The following is a 24,851-nucleotide window of genomic DNA, read 5'->3' on the forward strand; positions in this document are numbered from 1 at the left end:
ATTATGAAATCTGATGTTTGTATACATTTGATGTTTGTATACATTCACGGTTTAATTTGTGCTTGTTATTTATTATACAGGCTGAAGCAAAAAGATCCGACAACTAAATACGTGAGTAAAGTGCGCAAAAACGGATTCATCCCCTAGTTTGCCACCCTTAGAGGTGGAATATTTAGTTTAGAAATAGAAGGAAATTTAGTTGCTAGATTTGTTTCTGTTGGTGTTTTTGAGGGCCTCAGAGCTTTTAAGGACAGCCTACACGGTGGAGTTTCGCCGCCGGTAAACTTCCGCAAAGCTAGCTGTTGTTAGCGAGACTTCTGCCTAGAGCGTTTAAAGAGAGTGAGAAAAGGGAAAGGAATTATAAATCCTTCGGGATCGTAACAATTATTTTTTACATAATGACAGTTAAAAACTAAATAAAATATTAAAAGGAATATAAAACTATATTCAGTAAACTATGTCCAGCGGTAGCGGTACCGACGACGTTGCTATACATGTCACGACGTCGTTACTCCACAAAGTCTGCGGCTATTGTGGAGTACATGATTGAAAGCCAATGCTACCCTGAGGGTCGAGCAGCTGGAGTCCATATATGTAAATAAATAAATAGTTTTATTATATATGTTAGTCTGTAATGTATGTGTTTATGGGTCTTTTGTAACTTGAAAATAAATAAATAAATAAAAAGAACTAAATATAAAAAAATATATTTAAAAAAGTATGTGACGCTCGCGCACACATTCACTAATTGCTGTATTGTTGCGTATGTACCGTGTAGACGGACCTTTACATAATGTGTCGTTGTGAATGCAGCGTACGGCGTCGCAGGGCAGGCGGGCGGCGGCGCGGGGCGGTGATGGTACGCGGATGAGCCGCCTGCTGTGCTGCCTGTGCGCCCCCGCGCCCTCCGCGCCCCAGCCCCACCACGCGCCGCTAGACATGGGCGCCGCGCTCTCTCACCCGCAGGTAAGCAACACATTCACAAGAAGCTCCATAACAGGCTGTGTAGAAGTTAATAGTAGCAAAACTATTATTTCATTTATCCATTTAATAAAGATAAAGATACATTTATTTCAACATAACTTAATCTAACACAATACAAGGAAAATAAATGTAAATAAAGCTGTGATAGTATTAAAATAAGTATTAACAAGGGAACCTAAATTATACAATCTTCATAGTGAAGCTTTTCAGTTTAATATAAGAACTTAAGTTCTGTGCTATTGCGTTGCCTAAACTAAGTAAATGTGTACCTGTATTTTGGCATCATTTTGGGCAAATTTCTTTATATTACAGCTTAAAAATAGATTATCTACATATATTTAAGAATAAAAGAATTATTTATAATTATTACCTATGTCAAAATAATTACGAAACAACTTCCAGCAAGTCCTCTTTTTCATTGTAAGTTTTACTCTTAAGCCAGAATATGACGGTCTTTTTACATTCTATTTTATTCATGGCGAAATAATGCAAATTAGATTAACAGACTGTATAGTATTATTAAACAACTCTCACTCACTCTCATAGTATTATTAAAAATCTCTCGTAGGGTTGTCACCATTGACTTTGGTTAATAAATAAATATATGAAATAAAAAAGAATTTATTTCGGGCGACTATGACATGTAGCAAAAAATTGCAATTAAAATAAAGTTAGTGGCATAATAATGAATATAATCCAAATAAATGACAATGGTTTTCACATTATAAGGTCATAACTAGGTAATATAGAAGCGTGTCAATCACTGTACAAGACTCGGCGGGAACGGGGATTGCTTGACTCGTATTAACCTCGCTGGTGTTCGTCCTTGTGACACATACTAGTCCAGCAATCCCTTACTTTCCGGCCTGTGCAATAATGTACAATTGCAGTGCCCTACAGAGTCCATAGTGCGCTGTTATCTTAGCTTTAAGCCATTATGGTAAATGGAATAAAGAATTGAAGTCTTTTATATGTACCTGCAGGTTCTAAACACAATTGTTCATTTGAAATATAATTGATCCATGAATATTTGCACACTTGCTTGCTATTTGAAGTATCTAATAATGTGCCACACAACCACACCACTTACCTGGTCTCAAACTTGTGAATTCGCCTTAGTAGTACTCGTAGGAGTACCAGAGCAGCGAAATTCTCTCCATGGTACTTCCCCATAATACATAAACACTGTATTCTTGCAAATGGTACCAGTAAAGCACCTTGTGATAGTGTTCGTCCAGGGAAGTATTGCCACCTTACCTATTTCGGTCGCCAAGCAGTAATGTGGTTTGGAAGGGTAAGAGTGGTGAAATTTCATGCACATGGGACTTGGCAACTTATGCTCTGTGAAACAAACTAAATTCGTTAAAACGACTGAAGACGCGAGAAAAAAAAGTTCAACATTAAAGCGACGGCTAATACAATTGTCGAATGTAAGTTTGTGAACTACCTACCTATGTTGAACGGTAAAATAAAAAAATATTTTCATGTGCATAAGCTCACTTAGAAGTTACGAATTTTTATTTCATCAGTAATAGGATTAAAAATTCACAGGTATAAGAGTGAAGGTCGTGCAGACGATTTTAGTTCTTATTATGTGCCCAATAACATTTAAACTAGTTTATTCCCGCTTTTGCGGGTCACTTGATCGATATGATGATACCATTTACATGTTTTACATTACATATTATAAATTTCTGTGAATTACTAGAATCTTTCCACGAAATTTATGAAAATTTAAGATATAAAACTTTGAGACGTCATAATTTATTTATGTGTTAGGTATTTAAAAAAAAACCGAACATGTATTTTTTATTTCCATTATGCAGTATGCTCCTTTAAAATGGTCAGTGGTTTTTATCACCCTGCATAAACATACCAAAATAAAAACACCCTGCAAATACTTACTGTACTGGAACCGATTGTAAATTTATTAGTCCTATTGGCGGCTCCACAGTTCTTTTCTGTTCCACATAAAATTTGTGTCTGTAATGAAATTTCATAAAGCACGATACCTATTATACTCGTATTTGTTTGGTAAATAGAATAAACATGAAAATAAACAGATTGCTATAATCTTCTTGTCGAGTCAAAGACAAAAACCAATACAATAAGTGTGTTATCAATGTGTTAAATTTCTTTAAATTTAAAATTTTATTTATTTAATTTAAATTTATTTTGCTCTAATGTAAAATAGCTATCATTATGTGTAATTATTTTGTTCAATATCAAAATCAGTTCTCGTAATAAAAAAAACAACGATATCAACTATTTATTCTCTGTCTGTACTAAATCCTTTCTGGATTTTGTGTGTGTGTTTTGCAGAGGTAACCTAACAATCAAAATCATACTGTCGTTTTTACAAATATTATATATTTATAATATGTAATGTAAAACATTAAACGGATCGTCATATCAATCGAGTGGCCCTTCTTCATCACCAATCATCTAATTTTTGTCCTAATAACCCGTAGCATTTCGAGAAAAAATCGAAAAATGTGAAAATTAGAGGTCATTTCGTGCTTTTATCTATCGAGGAAACTTTATTGTTTTATGTTTCTGAGTAATGTCTATGCTTGAATAGGTCGTGTACTTATTCATACAATATTTTACTTTTAACTTTAAAGTGGATTTGCTCCTCTAAAACAAATCGAAGATTAGGAATTTTTCCTCTGCTCCTTCTTAATGGTACGTGCCCGGTTTGAAGACGACAATTTAAGCCTTGCTTAATTTTCCAGCTTGCACGTGAAACACTTGATTGCAAAAATAAGGGGAGTAAGGGGACAGTATACCCCTACTGTGTGTTTTTTTTAATTGATCGGTTTGCGCTGCGACGTACTGGTAGCGGGTAGCGGAGACTGTGAGTGGAGCCAACATCAAAACTTTTTTACCTAATGGCTCTTAATATAAAGACCGAATACTCAGAAAAAATTCCTTCGATCCGGCCGGACTCGAACCGACGTTTTCTAGCATACCGTGCCAGTTGCTGTAAGACGCTATATCAACTAGGCCACGGAACGAACCAGCGGACCTCACGAATTTTTCTAAGAACAAAGATACGACGCAAGCACATAGAAAAATTCGTGAGGTCCGCTGGTTCGTTCCGTGGCTTAGTTGGTATACGTCTGGCACGGTATGCTAGAAGACGTCGGTTCGGATCCGGCCGGATCGAAGGAGTTTTTTCTGAGTGTTCGATCTTTGTATTAATAATTGTAACAAACTAGTGGAGTAAATTCACATAAAAATAATTGAATATCAATTCAATAAAAATTAAAAAATAAATTTATTCAATTGCAATTCTAGGACGGCGAGGCGTGCGACGGTGCTGTTGTGGTCGTGGAGCCCCCCACCATGGCCGATGTCATACGGTGAGAATTTCACTTCTTATATCCGTCCAGGTATAAAATCATGCGAGTTGGAGACTTCCACAAGAGATTGCATGTCTTTAAAGTTGTTGTAGCAGTAGAGCTCCTTGTGAAAGAGTTCGTCCAGGGAAGTACTGCCACCTTCCATGTTTCTGCCGTCAAGCAGTAAGGCTGCTAACAGATTGACTGCCCGTTTGCAGTTAATACGTGAAGTCGTAATCAACTTGCAGCCGAGACCTCGACTACATGATGTTGGCCGATTCGAATAAAACTTGGCAAATAGATGTAATTATTTTCATCACACATGCTCGTGAGTGGTATGATTACATGGTGGCTAACTTTACTATAATGCTCCAAATGAAACCCTCTGGCATTTTTGCTTTCCATTACAGCCATGGTCGGTTAGGATGTTTTTTTAATTTGCAGCTCGACATACTTCCTTACATAGGCCAGGTTCAAGTTCAAGCAATGAGGTTACTTAAGTTCACAATTAAGACATTCGCATAAAATGTTATCTAAACAAAAATTTCATTGCAATTCAGCCACATTCTACTTAAATACTTATTATTAAGAATTTATTATAATTTATTTTAATTATTTTCTCTATAAAAAATTAGCCATTTTGTTTTTTACTATCCATCATGGCTGGTTTTTTACAACATTTTAGTTCGAGTTTACAAGATTTTAGCTGGCCATCTATTGATAAGAAAAAAACCACCCAACATTTGCAAAATCCATAATTATTGTGTTGTGACCCACAGTTAATCATACAAGAAATAAACATTGTATTTATTTCCTAGTGAATGTGACGAAAAACATTGTATACATATATCACGCACAGTAAAAAAGTACCAAACTCGAGTTATTACAGCCCTCAGCCTTCAGGCTTCTTATAGACCCTCGTTAGTAATTATTTATTTACCGTCTTTAATACACAATGTACAATTACAGTTCAATTAATTTATTTACGAGATGTAATTGTGACTTACAGGGAACGCAAGAAGAAGGCAGGTGGGGCCGGGTTGGGCACGCTGCGGCGCCGGCTCGCCGCGGCCGCGCGGAGGCCCAGAGACGCTCGTCCTGATAGAGGTACGCCACACACTGCGCTCTAAAGTACTGGCTACACGGTCGAGATCACGGAAGAAAAAAACAATGGAAGTGCTTTAAGACACGAGTACTATCAGAACCGATGTCGCCAAAACTTTGTTAATTTGAACCACCACGAAATCTTGATATTGATTATAAATATAAGTAATAATAAATTCTGTATTGTTAGTATAATTTAAACGACGCTGTTGGCATATCGTTGAAAGTTCAATACCATCAATACCTATTATTGCAAGTTACGGCGTTTTGATATTATATTGAAATTCCAATACATGTGCTGCCATCTAGTGGTCAATTGCAGAACGACGACGAATTGGGGTTATTAATTTTGTTCTCCAAACAAGAAGTGACTATATTGCTTAACTTTCGTTTCTTGTAACAAACAAATAACGTCAATTTTTAATCTACTTAAAAAAAGATGTAGTCAAGATGTAGAAAGTCTCCACTTTCTGTCCCCGTTCCTCGAAGTTTAGGTAAATAGTCTAACAATTCCGATCACTGGTGGGTGATAAGAGCCTAACTTCGTTTTCTTATTATTTTTATTATTATGAACCGTGGGGAACGTCGATCACAAAACAATAAATACAATAGAAGTGCAGTCATTTTGCCGAGTCACAATAAAAAAAAAATTAAAAAAAAAAATATTTCGATAAACAGAAAATTGAAAATTTATTAAAATAAGACTCCGATGATATGAAATATGATCACGGGTAATGTTTTTGGTGCAGCTATCATTTTTGCTTTCCAAACAGCACATATTAAGGCATTTTTCTAGGATTTTAGAGAATTTGCACGAAAGAATGGCACAACCATACCATACAAAGCGAAAATGGCGGACTGGCTCTAGTAGGTTTTTCGAGACCTATAGTTGGCACGCGTCAGACGCTAACTAACCACTTCTATTGTATTTATTGTTCTGTGATCGACGTTCCCCGCGGTCCATAATAATAAAAATAATAAGAAAACGAAGTTAGGCTCTTATCACCCACCAGTTATTGGAATTGTTAGACTATTTACCTAAACTTCGAGGAACGGGGACAGAAGGTGGAGACTGCCTTGCCTTTGACTACATCTTTTTTAAGTAGATTAAAAATTGACGTTATTTGGGGCAGGTAAAAAGAGTATACTTATCAAAATTTTGAATTTTTATTTTTAAGTTTTCTTAAATATTCCGAAAAATTGGTGGTCTTTTTTTGTTCATAAGATCGCATTATTTATAGCTTTTACCTAGATATTATTTAAAAAACCGTCACTAAATATTATTAAAAAGAAAGTTGCTGTGTACAGTTAGGCGATTGACACACTGCACTGCGCCCCGCGACGGAGCGCGGGAGCTGCGTTTTTTAACGTTGTACTGAAGTACCTCAGTTTGTATGGAAAACGCGCCGTCCAACGCATTGACAACGCTTCTCTGCGCAGGAGACAAACAAAAAATATACACTGCGCTTCGCACTACCGCGCAGATTTTTAAGCGTAAGGACGTGTTCAGTTTTCTACAAGAGATCTCGACGTGGATAAATTTATATTTGCTAGTGAAAATCGACCCAATTTATCTTCATATTTTTTTAAATCTTTGTAATGAAGTTGAAATAATCCATTTAGCGATCTGGTTCGTTAAAAGGGATGTATCCAATATCTTCGGTGTCTTTTTATTAGAGCACTGCAGCGTCCTGAATAAGTTCTGTATTATTGACCATTCTCGTCAAAGAAGGATCTCGACTACATGTGCAATCACTATGGCGGTCAACTACGCCTACTACGTTAATCGCCTTATAATTGGAATGCAGATGTACTGATGTTTTTTTAAAATGAAAATGCGCGAGCGTGCAAAGGCTCGCAGCGTAGAGAAAGACGTTGGACTGGGTCGGATTGGCGCAGGCTGCGAGCACGCCCGCTTCATCCGCGGCGTGGTGGCGTCGTGGCGGCTGGCCGAGGTGCGCGTGCTGTGCGAGGAGCTGGAGGCGGGCGCGGCGCTGCGCGACCTGGCCACGCAGGCCGAGCTGGCGCGCGAGCCCGCGCCGCGGCTGCACGCCGACCTGGCCAAAGCCATGCGGGACAGGTACGAATAGAATACAAACCGTCCAAAGTAACCTAAACTTGGTAAGTACCAAATCTAGTTACAAATTTTTTTTATCGCTCAACTTTTCTAACTATTGTAAATAATAAACATAATTTAAAAATCGCTATCGCTCGGTGAAGCGAGTGGCGCGCCACCCCGCGCCCCGCCATGGCGGGGTCAATGTCCTTCGCGGTGAATACTCTTGGGGACAATTTTACAAAACTTTACAATTAGCTAGAATATTGAAGAGAATACTTTTTTAAATATTTTTAGGTGATTTAGCATTATTTCTATTATTAATTTCTTAAATATGGCAAGAATGCAACTCAACACACTGTATAGAGTACAAAGCGTGTGTGATGTGCTGCCAAGGAAACCGTGACCCGCTCAGCTTATTGTCGCCTTACGTTCATGTGCTACGACGCTGATTTCCAGCGGATCCCGCAACAGAACACACGCAACACGGAACATAATTTAATCACAAAACAGAACATGAACAGTCTATTCCATTAAGATACAATTAATGTAGTTATCACATTGACTTACAAATAAATGGACGACGGGTCTAATACAAAAACCACGAAAAAATGTCCCAAGTCAACCTATTTAAACATAGTGACATGTAAAGGTATATGAAAAAGCTAAAACGTTGAATTTAAATTGTAATGTCATCGCAGTGCTGTCTAATTTTGCTTGCTTCGCTGTCAGTGGAACAAACGAAGACTAAAGCGTGAATGACGCTCTGTATACGATTTTAACGCCCTATAAGTTCGGACACTTTTTAGCGCGGACCCGACGTCCATATAATTGTAAGTCAATGAGTTATCATTTCAAATTGTCACGCGCAACAAATTACAATACGATTGAATTGAAATTAATATGAGAAAATAATAACGTGCGTATATTTAATTTGATAAAATTATAAAATCTAGGTTTAATTAATTAATTGAGGTACCCCCTTTCCAACAAAAAAAGAATCAACAAAATCGGTTCATGCGGCCGGAGTTATCGCATGACATACATACATAAAAACAATATAGTCGAATTACCAACCTACGGGTTTTTCACTATAGAAACAAAAGACAAACTTACCTCGCAATTTTACAAGAAAACCCATTGACCTACCAACTAATGGACGTCGGGTCTAATACAAAAACCACGAAAAAAATGTCCGAAGTTACCCTATACAAACGTAGTGACATGTAACGGAATATAAAAAACTAAAACATTTCATTGAAATTGTACCGTCATTGCAGTATTGCCTAATTTTGCTTGTAACAATTTAAGGGCCCAAAAACACCATATTCAGCTTCTACTGGAAATTTAACAAAATGCGCCATATTTAGCTTCGACTGAAAATTACTTGAACACAAGAGTAATGGAGTAGCCTTTATCGTAAATATTAATTAATTTTTCTATATATTATTATGTCGAATTTTGTACAAATTCACATGAAGGAATAATAAAGAGTTGGGCAGATACATACATACAAATATTACTACAAATGTGAAAATAAGCATGTACTGTAAGAAATGTACCGACATTCCAACTAAACGTATACTCAAATATCCGTAATTCTGAAGACCGATTTATAATAAAATTGTTACGCTTTCGAGTAATTTTGATGCTTTTCACAAAGACAAAATTAGCTTTTGCTTTGTAATCTTCCTAAAAAAATGCATTTGCCATTATGAAAATTCGAGGTAACGTTATTTCGGGCAAATGTATTTTCTGACTTCTGATAGGTAATCCTGAGCCGTAAAACGAGTACAACAATATTTTGTTAGTTATTGCTAACGTTAAAAAAATCATTTTAAAAATTAGATGAAAATCAAAGCGACTATAGTTTCTTTGTTCTAAATATTTCAATCGCTAGTGGTTCGAACAATTGAAAATGACCAAGAAGTTTATATAAGCTTCTTCAAATTGACGTAATGGGTCTCTTTCCATCTTTCGCGCATGCAATGTGTAGAAAAAGGACAATTAGCTATATGATTATTTTGTGTGCTTGTGTAATTTATATTTACGATTCATTTATATATAAATTTAATAAATTAAATGCTATAAAACTGTACAAAATAACACTTTTAAATGATAACTATGATAACACAATATATTTGTTTAGTGAAAATATGATACAAAATCCTGTTTTTACACTTTACAGTAATTTTTACAAGTTATTATTATATGGTACTGCATGATTGACAACCGCGCAGTCAGTCGAACAAACGAAGACTGTTGCGCGATTGACGCTCTGTATGCGATTTTAACGCCCTGTAGGTACGGACACTTTTTAGCGCGAACCCGATGTCCATTTATTGGTGGGGCAATGAGAAAACCACTATATACCAATGATTTTTTTTAATATCAAATGGACTAAATAGAGCATATACTAAGTGATGTACATTTTTTCAAATTAAATCTATTTCATAAGTTTTATTCAAAACGGTGTGCAGGCGCTGGTACGACGTGGAGCTGGTGGGGTCCGGCTGGTCGGTGCGAGCTCATCGCGCCGTGCTGGCCTCGCGCTGCTCCTACTTCCGCGACCTGCTGGCTAAATACCCCAGGTGGGTGCTCACTCTTACTATCTTCTTTGTAACGGCTTAACCACTATGAATTAAATTGAAATCTATAATAGCGTTTTATGCATAATGTCCCCAGTGGTTCAGTAACGGTCGCCCTGGATGGAGTTGGGGCCAACCTGTCGCGCGAGGAGATGGAGCTGGTGCTGGTGGCGCTGTACGCAGGAGCCAGCAATATCTGCAAGCCGCACCATCATGACTTTTACCGTATGTATACCCTGCCGTACTTACACATACACTTTTCCTTATTCAGTAGCAACGACGTTCTATATTGCATTGCTATCTCACTTATCATCGACTGCCACGGTGGTCTAACAGTTACTATGCTGGTTTGCCACGCAGAAGTCCCGGGTCCGACTTTTGGACCGGGATAAATATTTATATGGCCTATATTTATTTCGATGGTAAGTTTGGGTGTAATATTTTTTATGGTACCAAGTGAAAGGACAAGTTATAAGTTGTGGAAGGTACAAGTTGTGCGCCTGGTGGTAAGCGACCCGCCTGTCCATAACAGTTGCTGTGCCACTCAGAGCTTTAAATCACAACGATCTGAAGGGCACTGCAACTGTGTGTGTGTTTGTATGCATGTGTATGTATGTGTGTTGTGAGATGATGTCTAATTCCGCAACACTTCTATTAGTCATAGCTGGAGGCACCTGATGGTAAGCTACACGCCTGTCCATAACAGTTCTGAGTGCCACTGCGCCCGTCACCTTAAGACATAACAAGTCCCATGTGCTTGCAATTTCACCAACGCCCTTACCCTTCAAAACCGGAACGCAGTAATGCTGACATTACTGCTTAGCGCCAGAAATAGTTAAGGTGGCAGTACTTCCCTGGACGAGCTCTTTCACAAGGAGCTCTACTGTTACTAAAATTTGTGGTTGTCTATGTGAATGTTCATGGCACCCGCGTTATTGCTATATCTATACTGTTTTGTTATTTTTAGCATCAAAGAAGGTTTTTTTTTTCAGAATGGGGCGGCCTAGGTTCAGACAACGACCTGGACATCATCAACGTGGACAACACCGGAAGTGAGTAACAAACAAGATACGCACACGTATTAATATGTCTTATGACAATTTTTTTGACACCGGCTCTAACTGGCTGACAGACGGTGGCTACATGTTTTTTTTGTTTAGTGATAGAGTCACTTGTTGTGTGAATGATTTGACCAACCTGACTTAATAAAGAAAGCCTCGTGGATTTTCAGATAGTAAGAAGGTTTAGGAAAATAATTATTAAGAGTACCGTGGCCGTAGCATGGCAGTATATGTGTTGATAAGAACAAGGACAACGATATGAAATTGCTTATCTTTGTCGTTTAGTCATCGCCGCCAAAACGATGAAACAAAAAATTTCGGACTTTGTAGTTTCTGTGTTTACACATTTTACATTATATTAATTATTATTTACGTATTTCTAATTACTTTCTTGTATTGAACTGTATTTAAAATGTTCTCACCTTTTTCTACTTATTTATATATATATCAATTTTTACGTTGATATAATTACGGTGCAGAACTGTCAAAATGTTTAAAAATTAGCTTTGACCTTGCAGTCATGTTTGGCACTGTGTTAATCTTTTGCAGTCATTGGTCGCGGCGCTCGGTGCTCATCATGTTAGCTATTGTGATAAAATTTTAAAATTTATCTTATATATATATATATATTTAATATTATTTTTTTAAATTTATTATTTATTTAAAGTTTATCACTCGAATTTGAGAGCTAAATATGGATATAATAGCTTTATGGAGGCGGTAGACTACGGGGTCAGAAGAGCATAAAACAATAATGGTCTGTTTTCTGCAGCATGTCGACAGACGTCATCAATATGCGGGTGCGGTGTCCGTCGCGATAGCAATCTCATACGACGCCTCTCAGCCACATTGGGCTTCTCACTGGACACGCTACATAGAGATATGAAATATTTGCTTGACTCAGGTTTGTATAACGCTTCTCACAGTACAAAAGATTTCCCTGTTTGTAACAATCAAACTGTTAGGGCCTTTGGTAAGAAAGTTGTGTAAGAAAATGGTCCAATCATGAAACTGATGACCATACTCTAAATACAATTACCTGTTACTTACCATCGGGTACCAAGTACTTACCATGGGGTACCAAACACTTAACATTGCATACCAAGTTATTACCGTCGCGTACCAAGTGTTAACATTTTATACCAAGTGCTTGCCATGGGATAACAAACACTTAACATTGCATACCAGGTGATTACCATCGGGTACCAAGTACTTAACTTTTCATACCAAGTGCTTGCCATCTGGTACCAAGTAGTGCAGTAAAACAATTGACAAGAACAGTGGTACCAAGAGTTTTATATTTAAAAAATGTCCTTTTTCAGAACTCCTATTTTATTATCTTCCATTTATATAATTATGTTTGTATTTTGTGTTAGGCGAGCACGCAGACGCGAAGTTGGTGTTTCGACAGGAGGGAGGGTCGTTCGGGTTTCGGTTCAACACTGAGATGCGGTGCCACAGAGTAATTCTGGCAGCGCGATCTAGGTTCTTCAGGTACGTGCGGAACAGTTTTACTTGTAACTTAATTGTAACTTGTGCTGGTGAAATCACAGGCACTTGGGACTTGTCAACTTATGTCTCAGGGTGACGGGCGCAGTGACAGTGCCCCTCAGATCTTTGCGATTTAAGGGCGCGTTCAAATTAGCCGCTGTTAGAAACGCTGCTGCCGCGCGACGATCGCGCTGCTGAAGTGCGACCAATTTGAAAAATTTATTATGTAAGCCTCACTAACCGTGACTGCGCGGCCGCCGCCCGGCTGCAGCGCTGCTGCAACGCGTCTAACAGCGGCCAATTCAAACACGCCGTAGAGCTCGGAGTGAATAAATAAACGTGTCATGCTTACGACAGGGAAGATTAAAATTTTTTCTGTAACTCAATCATAGGTACTGATAATGTTATATGTAACTTTATAGTAGAGCTTCAGCACACCTCATGTGTTGATTACATTTTTAGAAGTGTGATGGTGCGGCGTGTGCGCAGCGTATGCGAAAACGGAAGAGCCGATACTGGCACAGTCTGTGTTGACGAGAAGGTGCTGCCGCAGAGGTTCGCCAGAGCACTGCTGCACGCTGCTTATACCGACCAGGTGGGTATATTAGTGTTGAACAAAGGTCTCTTCTAGATAAGTCAAAGTCAAAGTCAAAGTCAAAGTCAAAATATGTTTATTTCGGAGGCAAACAAATTACGCATGAAATCGTCAATTAATTACATGTTACTTAAACTAAAAAACTTATGTCTATAAACATATTACTGATAATTAATAATTACAAACCAAAACAAAATAATATAGTCATAAAAATTTTTCTTCGTTAAGAAACATTTGTTGATACTGTTTAATATTATAAAATGGTTTTTGTTCAAAGAAAGTCTTTATTTTATTTTTAAATTCAGGAAATGGCAAATCAATTATTGATAGAGGCAATTTATTATACATTTTAATTTTGTTGTACAGGCCGTTCTTTCTTGTTTTCATTAATCTAGTTGACGGTAGTGCTAGTCTTTCTTTATTTCGTAGATTGCGATCATGGATGTCACTATTTTTTATCAATTTCCCTTCTTCTCTACTCTTGTGAACTTCTAGTAAACTTTTATAAATATATAAAGAAATCACTGTCATTATTTTATTTTTTACAAAATATGGTTTCGCTGACTCACGTTTACGTAGACCATTTATTATTCTAATTGATCTCTTTTGACTGATTAGTACAGATTTTATGTCATTTGCGTTACCCCATACAGTAATTGCATAACTTAAAAGTGAATGGACATATGCAAAGTAGACATTAATTAATGTTTTTTTATCGACTAAGGGTTTTAATTTCATTAATACATAGTTCGCGTTAGATACTTTATTATTAAGTTTGTTTATGTGAGAGGCATGACTCAGAGTGTTATCGACAGTATAGCCCAGAAAGACGGTTTCTTGACAACTTGTTCCACAATCTTTATTTTTCTTTGTACTGTAATTTACAACTTTTGTTTTTTCTTTATTTAAAATAATACCATTGGCACAAAACCAAGACTCCAAACTATTTATGATTTCGTTAATCTTGTGCTGTACTGTTATCAGACTTCTATCGCTCACTCCGACATGAGTATCGTCTGCAAATAAATTAATGAAGCTCCAATCTGGTAAGGCGTGCGGTAAATCATTTACATAAACCAAAAATAGTACCGGGCCAAGAATCGAACCCTGTGGGACGCCTATACTGCTGCAGCCGGGTGAGCAGCTTGTTCCTGCTATGGTTACAATTTGTGATCTATTTGAAAGATATGACTTGATTATATTTAGTTCAGTTCCAGAGAAACCGTAGAATTCCAATTTATTGAGCAGTATGTCGTATCTCAAACAATCGAAAGCCTTCGATAAATCACAGAATACGCTTGCGCTCTTCTGAGACCTGTCCAAGGCCTCCAGTACATAATAAATTACGTTTCTAATAGCCATTTCTGTAGATTTTTCTTTTCTGAAACCAAATTGTGCTAGCGTGAATAAATTATTTGTTTCGAAATAAGATACAATTTGATCTTTTAAAGTCGCTTCTAAAATTTTCGATAAGACGGGTAGAACACAAATAGGCCTATAATTGTTAATCATCAATCTATCACCATTTTTATAAAGAGGAACCACACGCCCTATTTTGAGCATATCTGGAAAAACACCTTCGGTAATACAAGAATTTAGAACTGTACAAATTAAGCTCAATAAATCGTCATTCCCCAAAACTATCTTTTTAATTATATGTGTAGACATGTCATATACATCTTTTGTGTACTTGTCATTTAATTTAATTATAATTCGTCTAATGTCATTTGTGTCCATTGTTGAAAATGAAATTGTTGTGTTTGTTTTAGTAACATTACGCAAATAATTATCACATTTCGTTAAATCAATATTTAAATGACTACTCAGTCTGTGCGCTATGTTTAAGAAAAAGCTATTAAATAATTCAGCAATCTTTTTTGGGTCATTTATAATAGTACCTTCTTCATTCTTTATTTCGTCTATCACTTGTAATGTAGTTCTCTTTTTATTTACTTGTTCATTTATTATTTTCCAACTTTCTCGTATTTTATTTTTGGCTTTATGTATACGGTGTGAGTAATTAACTTTTATAGCGGTTGTTAACACTTTTCTAAGAATCTTTCTATACTTTTTTATTTTTCTTTCTCTATTCTCACATGGCGCAAAATCCTGAAGAATTTCCATTTTCGATAACGTATCTTTAGAAGTATGTATTCCCTTAGTATTTAATTTTTGTTTCTTTTTGCGTACAGTTAATCTTTTAATAGGGAACGCAATATTATAGCAAAATAATATTGCTTCAGACAATATCTTAATTTTTTTATTACAATCAATATTTAAGTAAATATTGTATTTTACAGATTCCAGTTCCTTTTTAAATAAGTAGTGAAAATAATTACAGTTTTGTTCCGAAAATAATCTTCCATATTTGATATTGTCTTTTTTTTTCAATATTTGTTTAACTATATCATATATTAACAAAATAGAATTGTGATCCGATAATTTTCTGAGAACTTTACCTTCACAGTTGACATCAGAATTTACTATAAAGTTATCTAAGCATGTTGCACTTTTCCCTTTAGTTCTAGTGGGCTCACGAATGACATAATTACAGTTAAAGCTTTTTAAAGTCGTATTTAATCTTTGGATTTCTTTTTTCAGTATTAATACATTTAAATTAAAATCACCTGCTATTATAATGTTTTTCCTTTCTCTATTCACTATGTGTAATATTTTGGATAGTATGTCAAAAAATATATCAAAGTCACGACCCGGTCTGTACAAACAAACTATAACAATTTTTGATGGTTTTAACTCTATTGCAGATATTTCACAGTTCATTTCAAAAGTCAATCTATTTAGATCATTACGTACTTTGTAGTCTGTATTCTTTTTGACAAATATAGCGGTTCCTCCATGGTTGAACAATTTACGGTTATAAAAACTAGCTAATTCATAATTTTCAATTATCATGACATCCAGATGTGCATCTTTCGTCCACGTCTCTGTGACACAAACTACATCAGAATCCGTGTCATTACACAGAAGTTCTAATTCTAAATATTTATTTCCTATACTACACAAATTAGCATGCAGCACCTTTATTTTATCCCGGGGTTCTCGGGACTTGCTTGAAAATTTAAAGCACTATTGCTTGAATTTTCTTCACATTTTATGAAAGTTAGAGATGATGTGCATTTAAAGTTTATTATACTGCTATGTATCGTATGATGACATATTTTTTTACTCCTTTTGAATCCATTATTTAGTTCTACATACATCACCTTTTCGGAGGTTGTTGCTAGTTGTGAGAATTTATGATTTAATACAGAATTACAATAGTTGTCTAATATGGTGCTACATAATATTATTTTAAATTTACGTTCTTTGTTGCTTACTATTTTTCCTATTTGTTTAACATAAGACAGTGTATTGTATGTATTTACTTTGCTTATAAATATAATAACCGTGTCTCGCGAATCCAGAGATTTTACTATATTATCAAAACCTTCTAAAATTTTGTCACACGTCGCTCCCGGTTTACAAATGTTTGTAACATTTGCGTTACTATTTTTTATATTTTGTTGAAGACATGAACCCAGTCCAACTCCATAATCATCAGAAAAAATTATTATATTTTGCTCCTTATGTGGTCTTTTAAGCGGTTCCTTTTGTTTCTTAATTTCTTCGCCATTATTTCCTTTCTCTGGCATTGTATTACCTATTATATCACTCTGGTCGCATGTTATTAATTTCTTGAAGTCATTGGTTGAAATTTCGTACTGTAGTTTTTTATTCTGCTTCTGTAGCTTGGTAACTTGTTTTTTAAGGTTTTTTATGCTACCCTGTCCCTTCCTAATTTGCTTCAACGTTCTTCTGTGAATGTTCTTAGATTTAAGTTGAAGTTTATTAGTTAAAATTGTCCTTTTCGATTGTTCTGTTCTACCCATAGTTGAAGCAGTCAATTCTATTGTACCACTCGAGGTTTGAACCTGCTTTTGCTCCAGATTTTGTTCCAGCTTTTGCTCTTTCTCCAGAAGTGAAACTTGAGTCCTAGCTTCGCTCAATTCCATATCCAGGTGCACTAATGTTGCTTCAAAAACAACAGAGCGCTCCGTGAACTCGGCTGCTTGGCGCTGAAGTTGGTCGCGTTGTTCCACTACGTCCAAGTACCGGATGTGTAACTCCGCCAACTCATTTTTTAGGGCAGTATGTCTTTCCACCACTGTCTTAATCTTTCGCTCGCTGTCCTCGCGTTCCTCAAGGAGCTGACCGCATAGTGTTTTGGCATTTTTAAGTTCTTCTAGCGCAAGACTCAGTTTGTTTTCCAGGTCAGCTTTAATTTTGGTATTACGTAACATCATGGTTACAAGGACAGATTAATAAGAAGAAAAAAGGAAAAAAAAAAAAAAAAAAGTAATTTATTTATCACTGAGATTCGAACTCACAACTTCGAATCAACAGTCCATACTGGTGACCGCAGAGCCAAATGGTTTGTAATTAGTGTTCGCAAAATTGTTCATCACTTCGTAGATTTATTTTTTTTTATGTTGACGCTAAATAGGCGGGTATTTACTTGTCAAAGTTCACTTAAAACCGCTATCAATGTTCACTTACATACTTTATCTTATTTAAAAACAACTTTAAATATAGTATTTACTTTCGTTGTACACACTAATGTTTATAACTATGTTTGTTTATCATTTTAAAATGTATATTGTTGTTATAGATTAGTTCTTAACAGGTTTAAATGTCCTCTTAGTAATAAGTTATTGTTCTCGGTCAATTTTAGAAAAAATCTCGTAAATACGATTTGGATATAGTCACAAACACCCACACAGAATATTTATTAAGTATGTTTTATGATTTTTGCACTTTTAAACTTCTATTACTTTATTACAATTTTTAGAATTTAAAACAATAAAGAGCCGATGTTTACGGTATCGCGTACTTGTGGTTGTCTCTTGATATCTTCCAGATACCTAGATCTAGCGGTTAGCACTGTGGGCGCTAGATTATTGTCTATTTTAGTAAATTATACAGAATTTAAATTTTATCGACTAACTTATAAAAAAATAGTGGTAAGTATTAAACATCAGTGTTCTGCATTTTTGTATTTGCTGCATCCCTTTTTCATTGTCTTATTACAATATTCACTCATCGCCATTGCTGGATTCTGTGTACTTGCCAGTGTTGGTCAGAATATGTGCGCCAATGTTGGGCAAATTTTGTGCATTCATTCTGGCCGTAGCATGTGTGCCTTAGCTGAGTGAAGTTTGTGTCTATGTTGGGCAAATAATTGGCCAATGTATGTGTTTCAACGATGGCCACTATATGAGTACCAATGTTGGTCAAAGCGTGTTTGCCAATATTGGCCATATGTGTGCCAATATTTTGCGAAAGTTTTGAGCAGTGATGTAAAGTAAGAGCAGGGCTCCGTCACTCGCTCAAGGTTACGCGATAAGTTCCTACCGCTGAGTGTATTGACGTCGGTACAAGCGCTCATACAAGTCTTTCATTTATGAGGCGTTCATACGGCGGGCAACATTGCTTTCACCTCTCTGAGCGCGTGTTTAGGTCCATTATTCCTTGTAGTGAGCTCCTGGTGTCATTAGTCAGATTTAGTAGTCTATTATAGCGCTGGTATTTTGGATTTTGTATGAGAGTGATGTATCTATTAATAGTAACTATTAAGTAATCAGTGCTAAGAGCATAATGGCAATTGAGAAAAAGGCCAATTGGTTTGATCGTATGATGACATTTCTTTCAGGTGGACCTGTCTTTAATAGGCAGGAATTCGCCATCGCCGTCGTCAACGAACAGCACGGCCAGCAGTAATGTGGTGAGTTTTTTTTAAATTTGATATCACTGCTACTCTGCGCCAAGGTCAAAGTAAGCGGTGAAGTAATATCTGAAAGGGATTTCTTCCCTTTACATAAATGCACAAGATAAATTTTGTGACTTAATAATCACCCGTTTTGGATAACTTTGTGGCGGCATATCTCTGTATTTTAATCCTCGTCGTCAGCTTTAGTACGCAGTGGAGCTCCTTGTTAAAGAGTTCGTCCAGAGAATTACGGCCACCTTACCTATTTCTGCCGCCATGCAGTTAGTGTAAGCATTACTATCTTTCGGTTTTGAAGGGTAAGGGCGCTGGTGAAATTAAAACCCTCGGGCCTTTTTATCTCATTACATCCATGGTCGTGTAAAGAGAAGGAAAGCCCTGAAAAGGCCCGAGGGTTTTATTTGGGGCATTGTGGTCAAGTTAGCCTGCATGCAATCATACTTTTACGTGCAAGTGTGATGAAAAAGAAGAATATCTGACAATGTTTTTATTATCATGATGTTCGTGCTTTATGTTTTCACCAAAGATTATATTTAATTTTTGATGTTGACTAAGAAGCTTCCTGTGGAGAAATAAATGTAAAGGGCGGTCGTGGCTGTGCGCAGGCGTGGGCGGGCGCGGCGCGCGGCGGTGCTCTGGGCGGCGGCGGGGGTCCGGGCGGGGGCGGAGGCTCTCTGCAACGCGGCTCCTCGCATCCAGCCCTCGAGGACGCCTTCCAGCTCTACGAGATCGCCAGGTAACTGCTGCACGTCTTTGCCTCGCTAAACGTTTCATGCTGCTTCATTTCTAAGTTATATTATATTTCTGAACGTTTACTTGCAATACCTCTCTCGAATAGTGAAAGAAAACTTAGTGGTTAAACCGACTCTAGAAAATGTACCAAGTGCCAATAGCTTCGGTACGTACCTGGTAAATAGGGAGGATACTGTACGTGCACCCGGGGCAGCTCACCCGAGGCACTAGCCTTTTGAGAAACGGATGAAATCTGTGTAAACGGGTTGATCTGTCTTGTCGTTATTGTTCCCATATCACGACAGCCTATCGTGAGTGTGTCGTGGACGTTTTATTTGTCGTTGAACGACTGTCGTGTCTAGCTATTCTTACTGGATCGTGACGATTTATCAGTTCACGGCAGCCGCCTTATCGTGTGCACTACAGAATCGTTTGATGCACAGCAGAGGGCGCGAGAGACGAGAGAGGAAAGTAGGTAACAGAACACGTGCAGACAACGATAAATAAAACATGACGACATTAGTAGCTGCGATTATCTGTCGTCATGTTTTTATCAAGACGATTTATTTATCGTCAGACGACTCGTTCTAGCACTTCCCACTGTCACGACAGTCTGTCGTCGTAGCCATTAAAAAGTCGTGTACGACAGTTAATCGTGTTGTACTATATGTAAACAACTTCATTTAAGTATATGAGATGCAGGTTTTCTATAATTCGTGTCTTGTTGTATTGGTTTTTAATCATTTGGAATTATAATAGTATTTTGCATTTTAATTATTAGTGTATTCTGACGCCTATGTGTGTGCTACATGATTAATTATATATATTTCTTTGTTTTCCTGACTTTTAAGTGCTATGGCAGAATATCAGTTGGGACAATACACTTCTTTGTCTTCTGTAGCTGAGTCATGGACCCATTTGACGTGTTTTTATTATTATTATTATTATTATTATTATTAATTTGCATATTCTTTTCATTGTATTGCATGTCAAACTATTTTTATTCTATTTTATACAAGCCAACGACACTTTAAACTGCACAACTAACTGTCGTCACGACATACTGGTAATACATAAGGGTCGCTAGGGAGGGCCACTATAAACAGAACTTGAGTAGAAATGTACGGGAGTGGCCTTATAATTTGAAAGTTGTCGCAGTTAATTCGTACTAAATAATTATTTATTCATATAAGAGAAGCCGTGACAGCGTAATAGTTTGACCTTCTGGCTCTCAAGCAGAGGCCGTGGCTTCGAAACCAGGTTCACACTACCGAGTTTCTAGGAGTTTACGTGTAAAATTTAATTTGAAATTTACCGTGAGATAAATAAAAAATACCAACTTCCCCTTGACTCCAGCCAACATAGGACTGTTCATATTGTCGGTGATCCCTGACTCACAGGCGGTATGGAGCCCCTTGGCCTTCGGAGGACGTTGGCTCTCTGTGTGTGTGCTACCATTTTTATAATGGGGAGTGCTCTGAGGAACTTTAGTGCCACCGTCTCGTTTCCACCATCGCACCTCTCGCCAAAGGACTAGATCTTAGATGCCTGGCATTGTAAGACCACGTGGGCATCTCGTTCGTTCCTTCCTACAACCTGCAAGGTGTGGAGTGATCTTCCTCATGAAGTATTTCCTTTGCGCTATGACACGGGGTCTTCAAAAAGCGTGTTCACAGGGCCCTCAAAGGCTGGCAACGCATAGGCAGCTCATCTGATGTTGGAAATGTCCATGGGCGATGATGACCACCTCCCATCAAGTGGCTTATCTGCTCTTATCGAGTATATAACCAGAAATAGAGACGAAATAAGGGACATATATTCCTGGTAACACATTAGCGATACAGCTCTTATAATTATCAACTCTCGTTTGCACTGAAATATAGACAGGCCAACTACTGACCTGTGAGTACGTCTCCGTATATTCCAAAAATATTCTATATTTATTGTAATAAAGATAATATCTCTAACAATGCCGTGCTGTTCTATTCGGTGGTATCTAATTACAAAACAAACGGAATCACATTTCATCGGTAATTAAATATTATATAATTTTGCAATTTTCCTCTATTATAACAAAGCTCAAGTTAACTGGTCCATTTGAAGTGAAACAATTGACGACCTCCATTGACGACACCCGTGAATTGTTTCGAACTCGGGCTGGCCAATCGGAGCGCAGTTGTCACAGTAATGATATGGCAGAATAGTTTTCAAACGAATGGAATGACATTTCGTCTCTATTTCTGGTTATAACTCGATGTCTGCTCCTTTGCCTCATTCTTTACATAAAAAAAGATTTTCTGTGAAGGAAAATATCGTGATAAAACCTACCCGTCGAAGAAGGTTGACAAACCTCGGAAAACGTTTGAAATCCCCAAAGGTTGGCTGACTAATGGCCCAAACCTTCCTGAAAGAAGACCTATGCTTAGCAGAGAGACGTATAAGTGGATTGATGTTACAAATAATTATTCAATTACAGGTTTCTAGAAATGCCAATAGTAGTGCAAGGCTGTGAGGACGCGATTGTCGAAGCTCTTTCACCAGAAACACTGCCTCTCGTGTTACGCTGGGCGGCCAACACTCATGCCAGTCAATGGGTGCATAGGTGAGTAATGCCTTTCACCGGTTTCGGGTTTCTGTTTCACGTGTATCGTAAAAAGAAAATACCTTAATTATTTAATTGTTTCAATTTTGTTTTATAATCATTAATAACAGACCGTGGTGGCTCGACGGTACTGAAAGTTTGTGGAATTACATCCATTTGAGAAATTTTATTAAAATCGATTATCGGAAAGCGCGCGAAATCGTATTCATTGTTTAATTTGCCATTTTCTTGAAATTTAAATGGGACCTGTGAGGTAGGTACTTCTTTTTCGACAAAAAAAAAGAATTATTGAAATCCCGTTCACAAATATTATAATACTTCTTTTTTCTTTTTTTTAAAGTCGGTTGAAAAGTAGATAACGGTTACAAGAATTTGGCGGCGAAAGGTGAAATGCGCGTTTATTTTTAATAAAAGAAATATAGTTACAATTTTTACGTTGCTACCGCGTCGCGCGAGTCTGGAATGCCAGCATTTTGTCGACCGCCCTGACCGAGCGTTTCCGGGCGCGCAGGCAGGCCATGCGCTACCTGCGCGACGAGTTCCCGCTGGCGATGGCGGCGCCGGCGGCGGCGCGGCTGCCGCTGGCGGCGCTGGGCGCGGCGCTGGCGTCGCCCTTCCTGCAGGCCAGCGAGGCGCAGGCGCTGCGCGCGCTGCTGCGCTGGGGCGAGCGCGCGGCGCAGGCGCAGGCGCGGCCCGAGCGCGAGCCCAACGTCGTGTGGCACACGCACCGCGCGCAGCGCCGCCGCGACGTGTCCGACGCCGCGCTGCGCGAGCTGCTGGCGCCGCTGCTGCCGCTGCTGCGCACCGAGCACCTGCCGCCCGACCACGACCAGCTGCAGCAGGTGCGTTGCGTGACTTGCCCGTTTCTGCAGCCAAACTGTTTTTTTATATAAATAATACTCAATAACGGAACGAACAACACGCCTGTGTAGTGACACTGCCACTACACCCGTCACCCAATGTATACTGTTATTACCGGGTTGCAAGAAAATAGTTTTGTTTCAAAATTATACTATCGTATTGGTCAAAATAATAAAAAATACAGTCTTAGTACTTACCGATGAAATGAAATCACTCCTGGAGTATTTTTTAAACTTTGGCTTCTTACGCGACATAATATATAGAATTCGGCATATTTCTATTTTCTCCTCAAAATAATCATGTATCACATTTGAAAGACAACTGACGCGCTGTTCACACTCATACGACCTTCTGGTCATAAGCTAGGTAACCCGAACCCCACCCATTAACCAATCTATTACTAGTATTTATGTGGTCTGTGTTAAAAACATTTCACTAATGTCATTTCACAAATGTCAGGTCAAAATAAAGAATTAGGAACTATCGAATATTATGTGCGTATTAGTTGAATTTGCCTTTTCACATTATGTAGTTGGTATATGAATATATGTATTCGTGTTCCAGGCGATCCGACGAGGCATCCTGCCCCAACCCCCACCGCAACTCGCCGAAGAAGGCTCCGCGGCCGACGCGTGGCTCGGCAGGGGGTCTTACAGGCCCCCGCGGTGTTTTTTGCCTTATTTAGACGAGATCAAGGTACAATTTGTGCACTATTAACACCCGGTATTTTGTCCCCGAACCGGTTGATTGAAATTCTGAATTGTTAATATAATTTAAACTTTACCCTGTTGGCATATTGTTGAAAATTCAATACTATTAATATTGCAAGTTACGACGTTTAGATATTATAATTCAATTTCAATCAATGTGCTGTCATCTAGCGGTTGATTGCTGAACGACGATGAAGTGGAGTTGTTAAGTTAGTTGTCCGAAAAAGAAACGACAATATTGCGGGGGTAAAGTTTTACTTTCGTGTTTTGTAACAAAAAAATGATTTCGATTAACAGAAAATTGAAAATTTATTCAAATAAGGCTTTCCGATGATATGAAATACCGTTACGGGTAATGTTTTTGGTGCGGCTATAATGTTTGGTCTCCAAAACAGGAGGATTTTGGAGAATTTGTACGATAGAATAACGCAACCATACCATACAAAGCGAAAATGGCGGACTTAGATAGGTCTTTCGAGGTCTATACGCGTGCCAACACGCGTCGGATGCTAATCAACCACTTCTATTGTATTTATTTTTTTGTGATTGCATTGATGTAAAAGCGCGATTGGATCGGTACAGTCGCTTACGTCGAATTGTTATGTACGAAAAAGTGTACAGGTGTAGGACATTGTACCGTTTCGTTGATTGTAAATTTAAAAGCGAAGTTAAGAAATACAGGAGGTAAATAAAAGAGGGAGTTAATTTAAAACGTGCATGAAACGCGAACGAAAGCGTTTGACCCTTGCGTCGGCGCAGGCGCTGCTGGAGCACCAGGCGGTGCCCGAGGCGGAGGTGGCGCTGGCGCGGCGCACGCGCTACGTGCACCGCATCCCCGACACGCTGTACATGGTGGCGGAGGCGCGCGGCGCGGGCGCGGGCGCGGCGGCGGGCGCCGCCAGCCTCGAGGGCGCCTGCGTGTCGCCGCGCGTGCTGGC

The 24,851-nt window shown here is 38.1% G+C and overlaps 1 protein-coding gene across 1 annotated transcript in view; it reads left to right on the top strand.

Annotated features, from left to right (window-relative positions):
* Positions 1 to 900: 900 nt before the first annotated feature.
* LOC113234376 (BTB/POZ domain-containing protein 7) overlaps positions 901 to 24,851 on the top strand; it is a 41,566-nt gene continuing 17,615 nt past the window's right edge. Inside the window, exons 1-16 of the mRNA XM_026469687.1 lie at positions 901 to 966; positions 4,285 to 4,349; positions 5,338 to 5,438; positions 7,329 to 7,512; positions 9,969 to 10,079; positions 10,174 to 10,301; positions 11,069 to 11,128; positions 11,910 to 12,041; positions 12,514 to 12,631; positions 13,091 to 13,223; positions 18,934 to 19,005; positions 19,614 to 19,744; positions 22,217 to 22,342; positions 22,854 to 23,184; positions 23,768 to 23,899; positions 24,673 to 24,829. Coding sequence (XP_026325472.1) covers positions 940 to 966; positions 4,285 to 4,349; positions 5,338 to 5,438; positions 7,329 to 7,512; positions 9,969 to 10,079; positions 10,174 to 10,301; positions 11,069 to 11,128; positions 11,910 to 12,041; positions 12,514 to 12,631; positions 13,091 to 13,223; positions 18,934 to 19,005; positions 19,614 to 19,744; positions 22,217 to 22,342; positions 22,854 to 23,184; positions 23,768 to 23,899; positions 24,673 to 24,829 — 2,008 coding nt within the window. The 5' untranslated portion in view covers positions 901 to 939. The remainder of the gene's footprint in view (positions 967 to 4,284; positions 4,350 to 5,337; positions 5,439 to 7,328; positions 7,513 to 9,968; positions 10,080 to 10,173; positions 10,302 to 11,068; positions 11,129 to 11,909; positions 12,042 to 12,513; positions 12,632 to 13,090; positions 13,224 to 18,933; positions 19,006 to 19,613; positions 19,745 to 22,216; positions 22,343 to 22,853; positions 23,185 to 23,767; positions 23,900 to 24,672; positions 24,830 to 24,851) is intronic.

Source organism: Hyposmocoma kahamanoa, unplaced genomic scaffold (genome assembly GCF_003589595.1).
Source record: "Hyposmocoma kahamanoa isolate Upper Pololo Valley unplaced genomic scaffold, ASM358959v1 84, whole genome shotgun sequence".
Classification (NCBI taxonomy): domain Eukaryota; kingdom Metazoa; phylum Arthropoda; class Insecta; order Lepidoptera; family Cosmopterigidae; genus Hyposmocoma; species Hyposmocoma kahamanoa.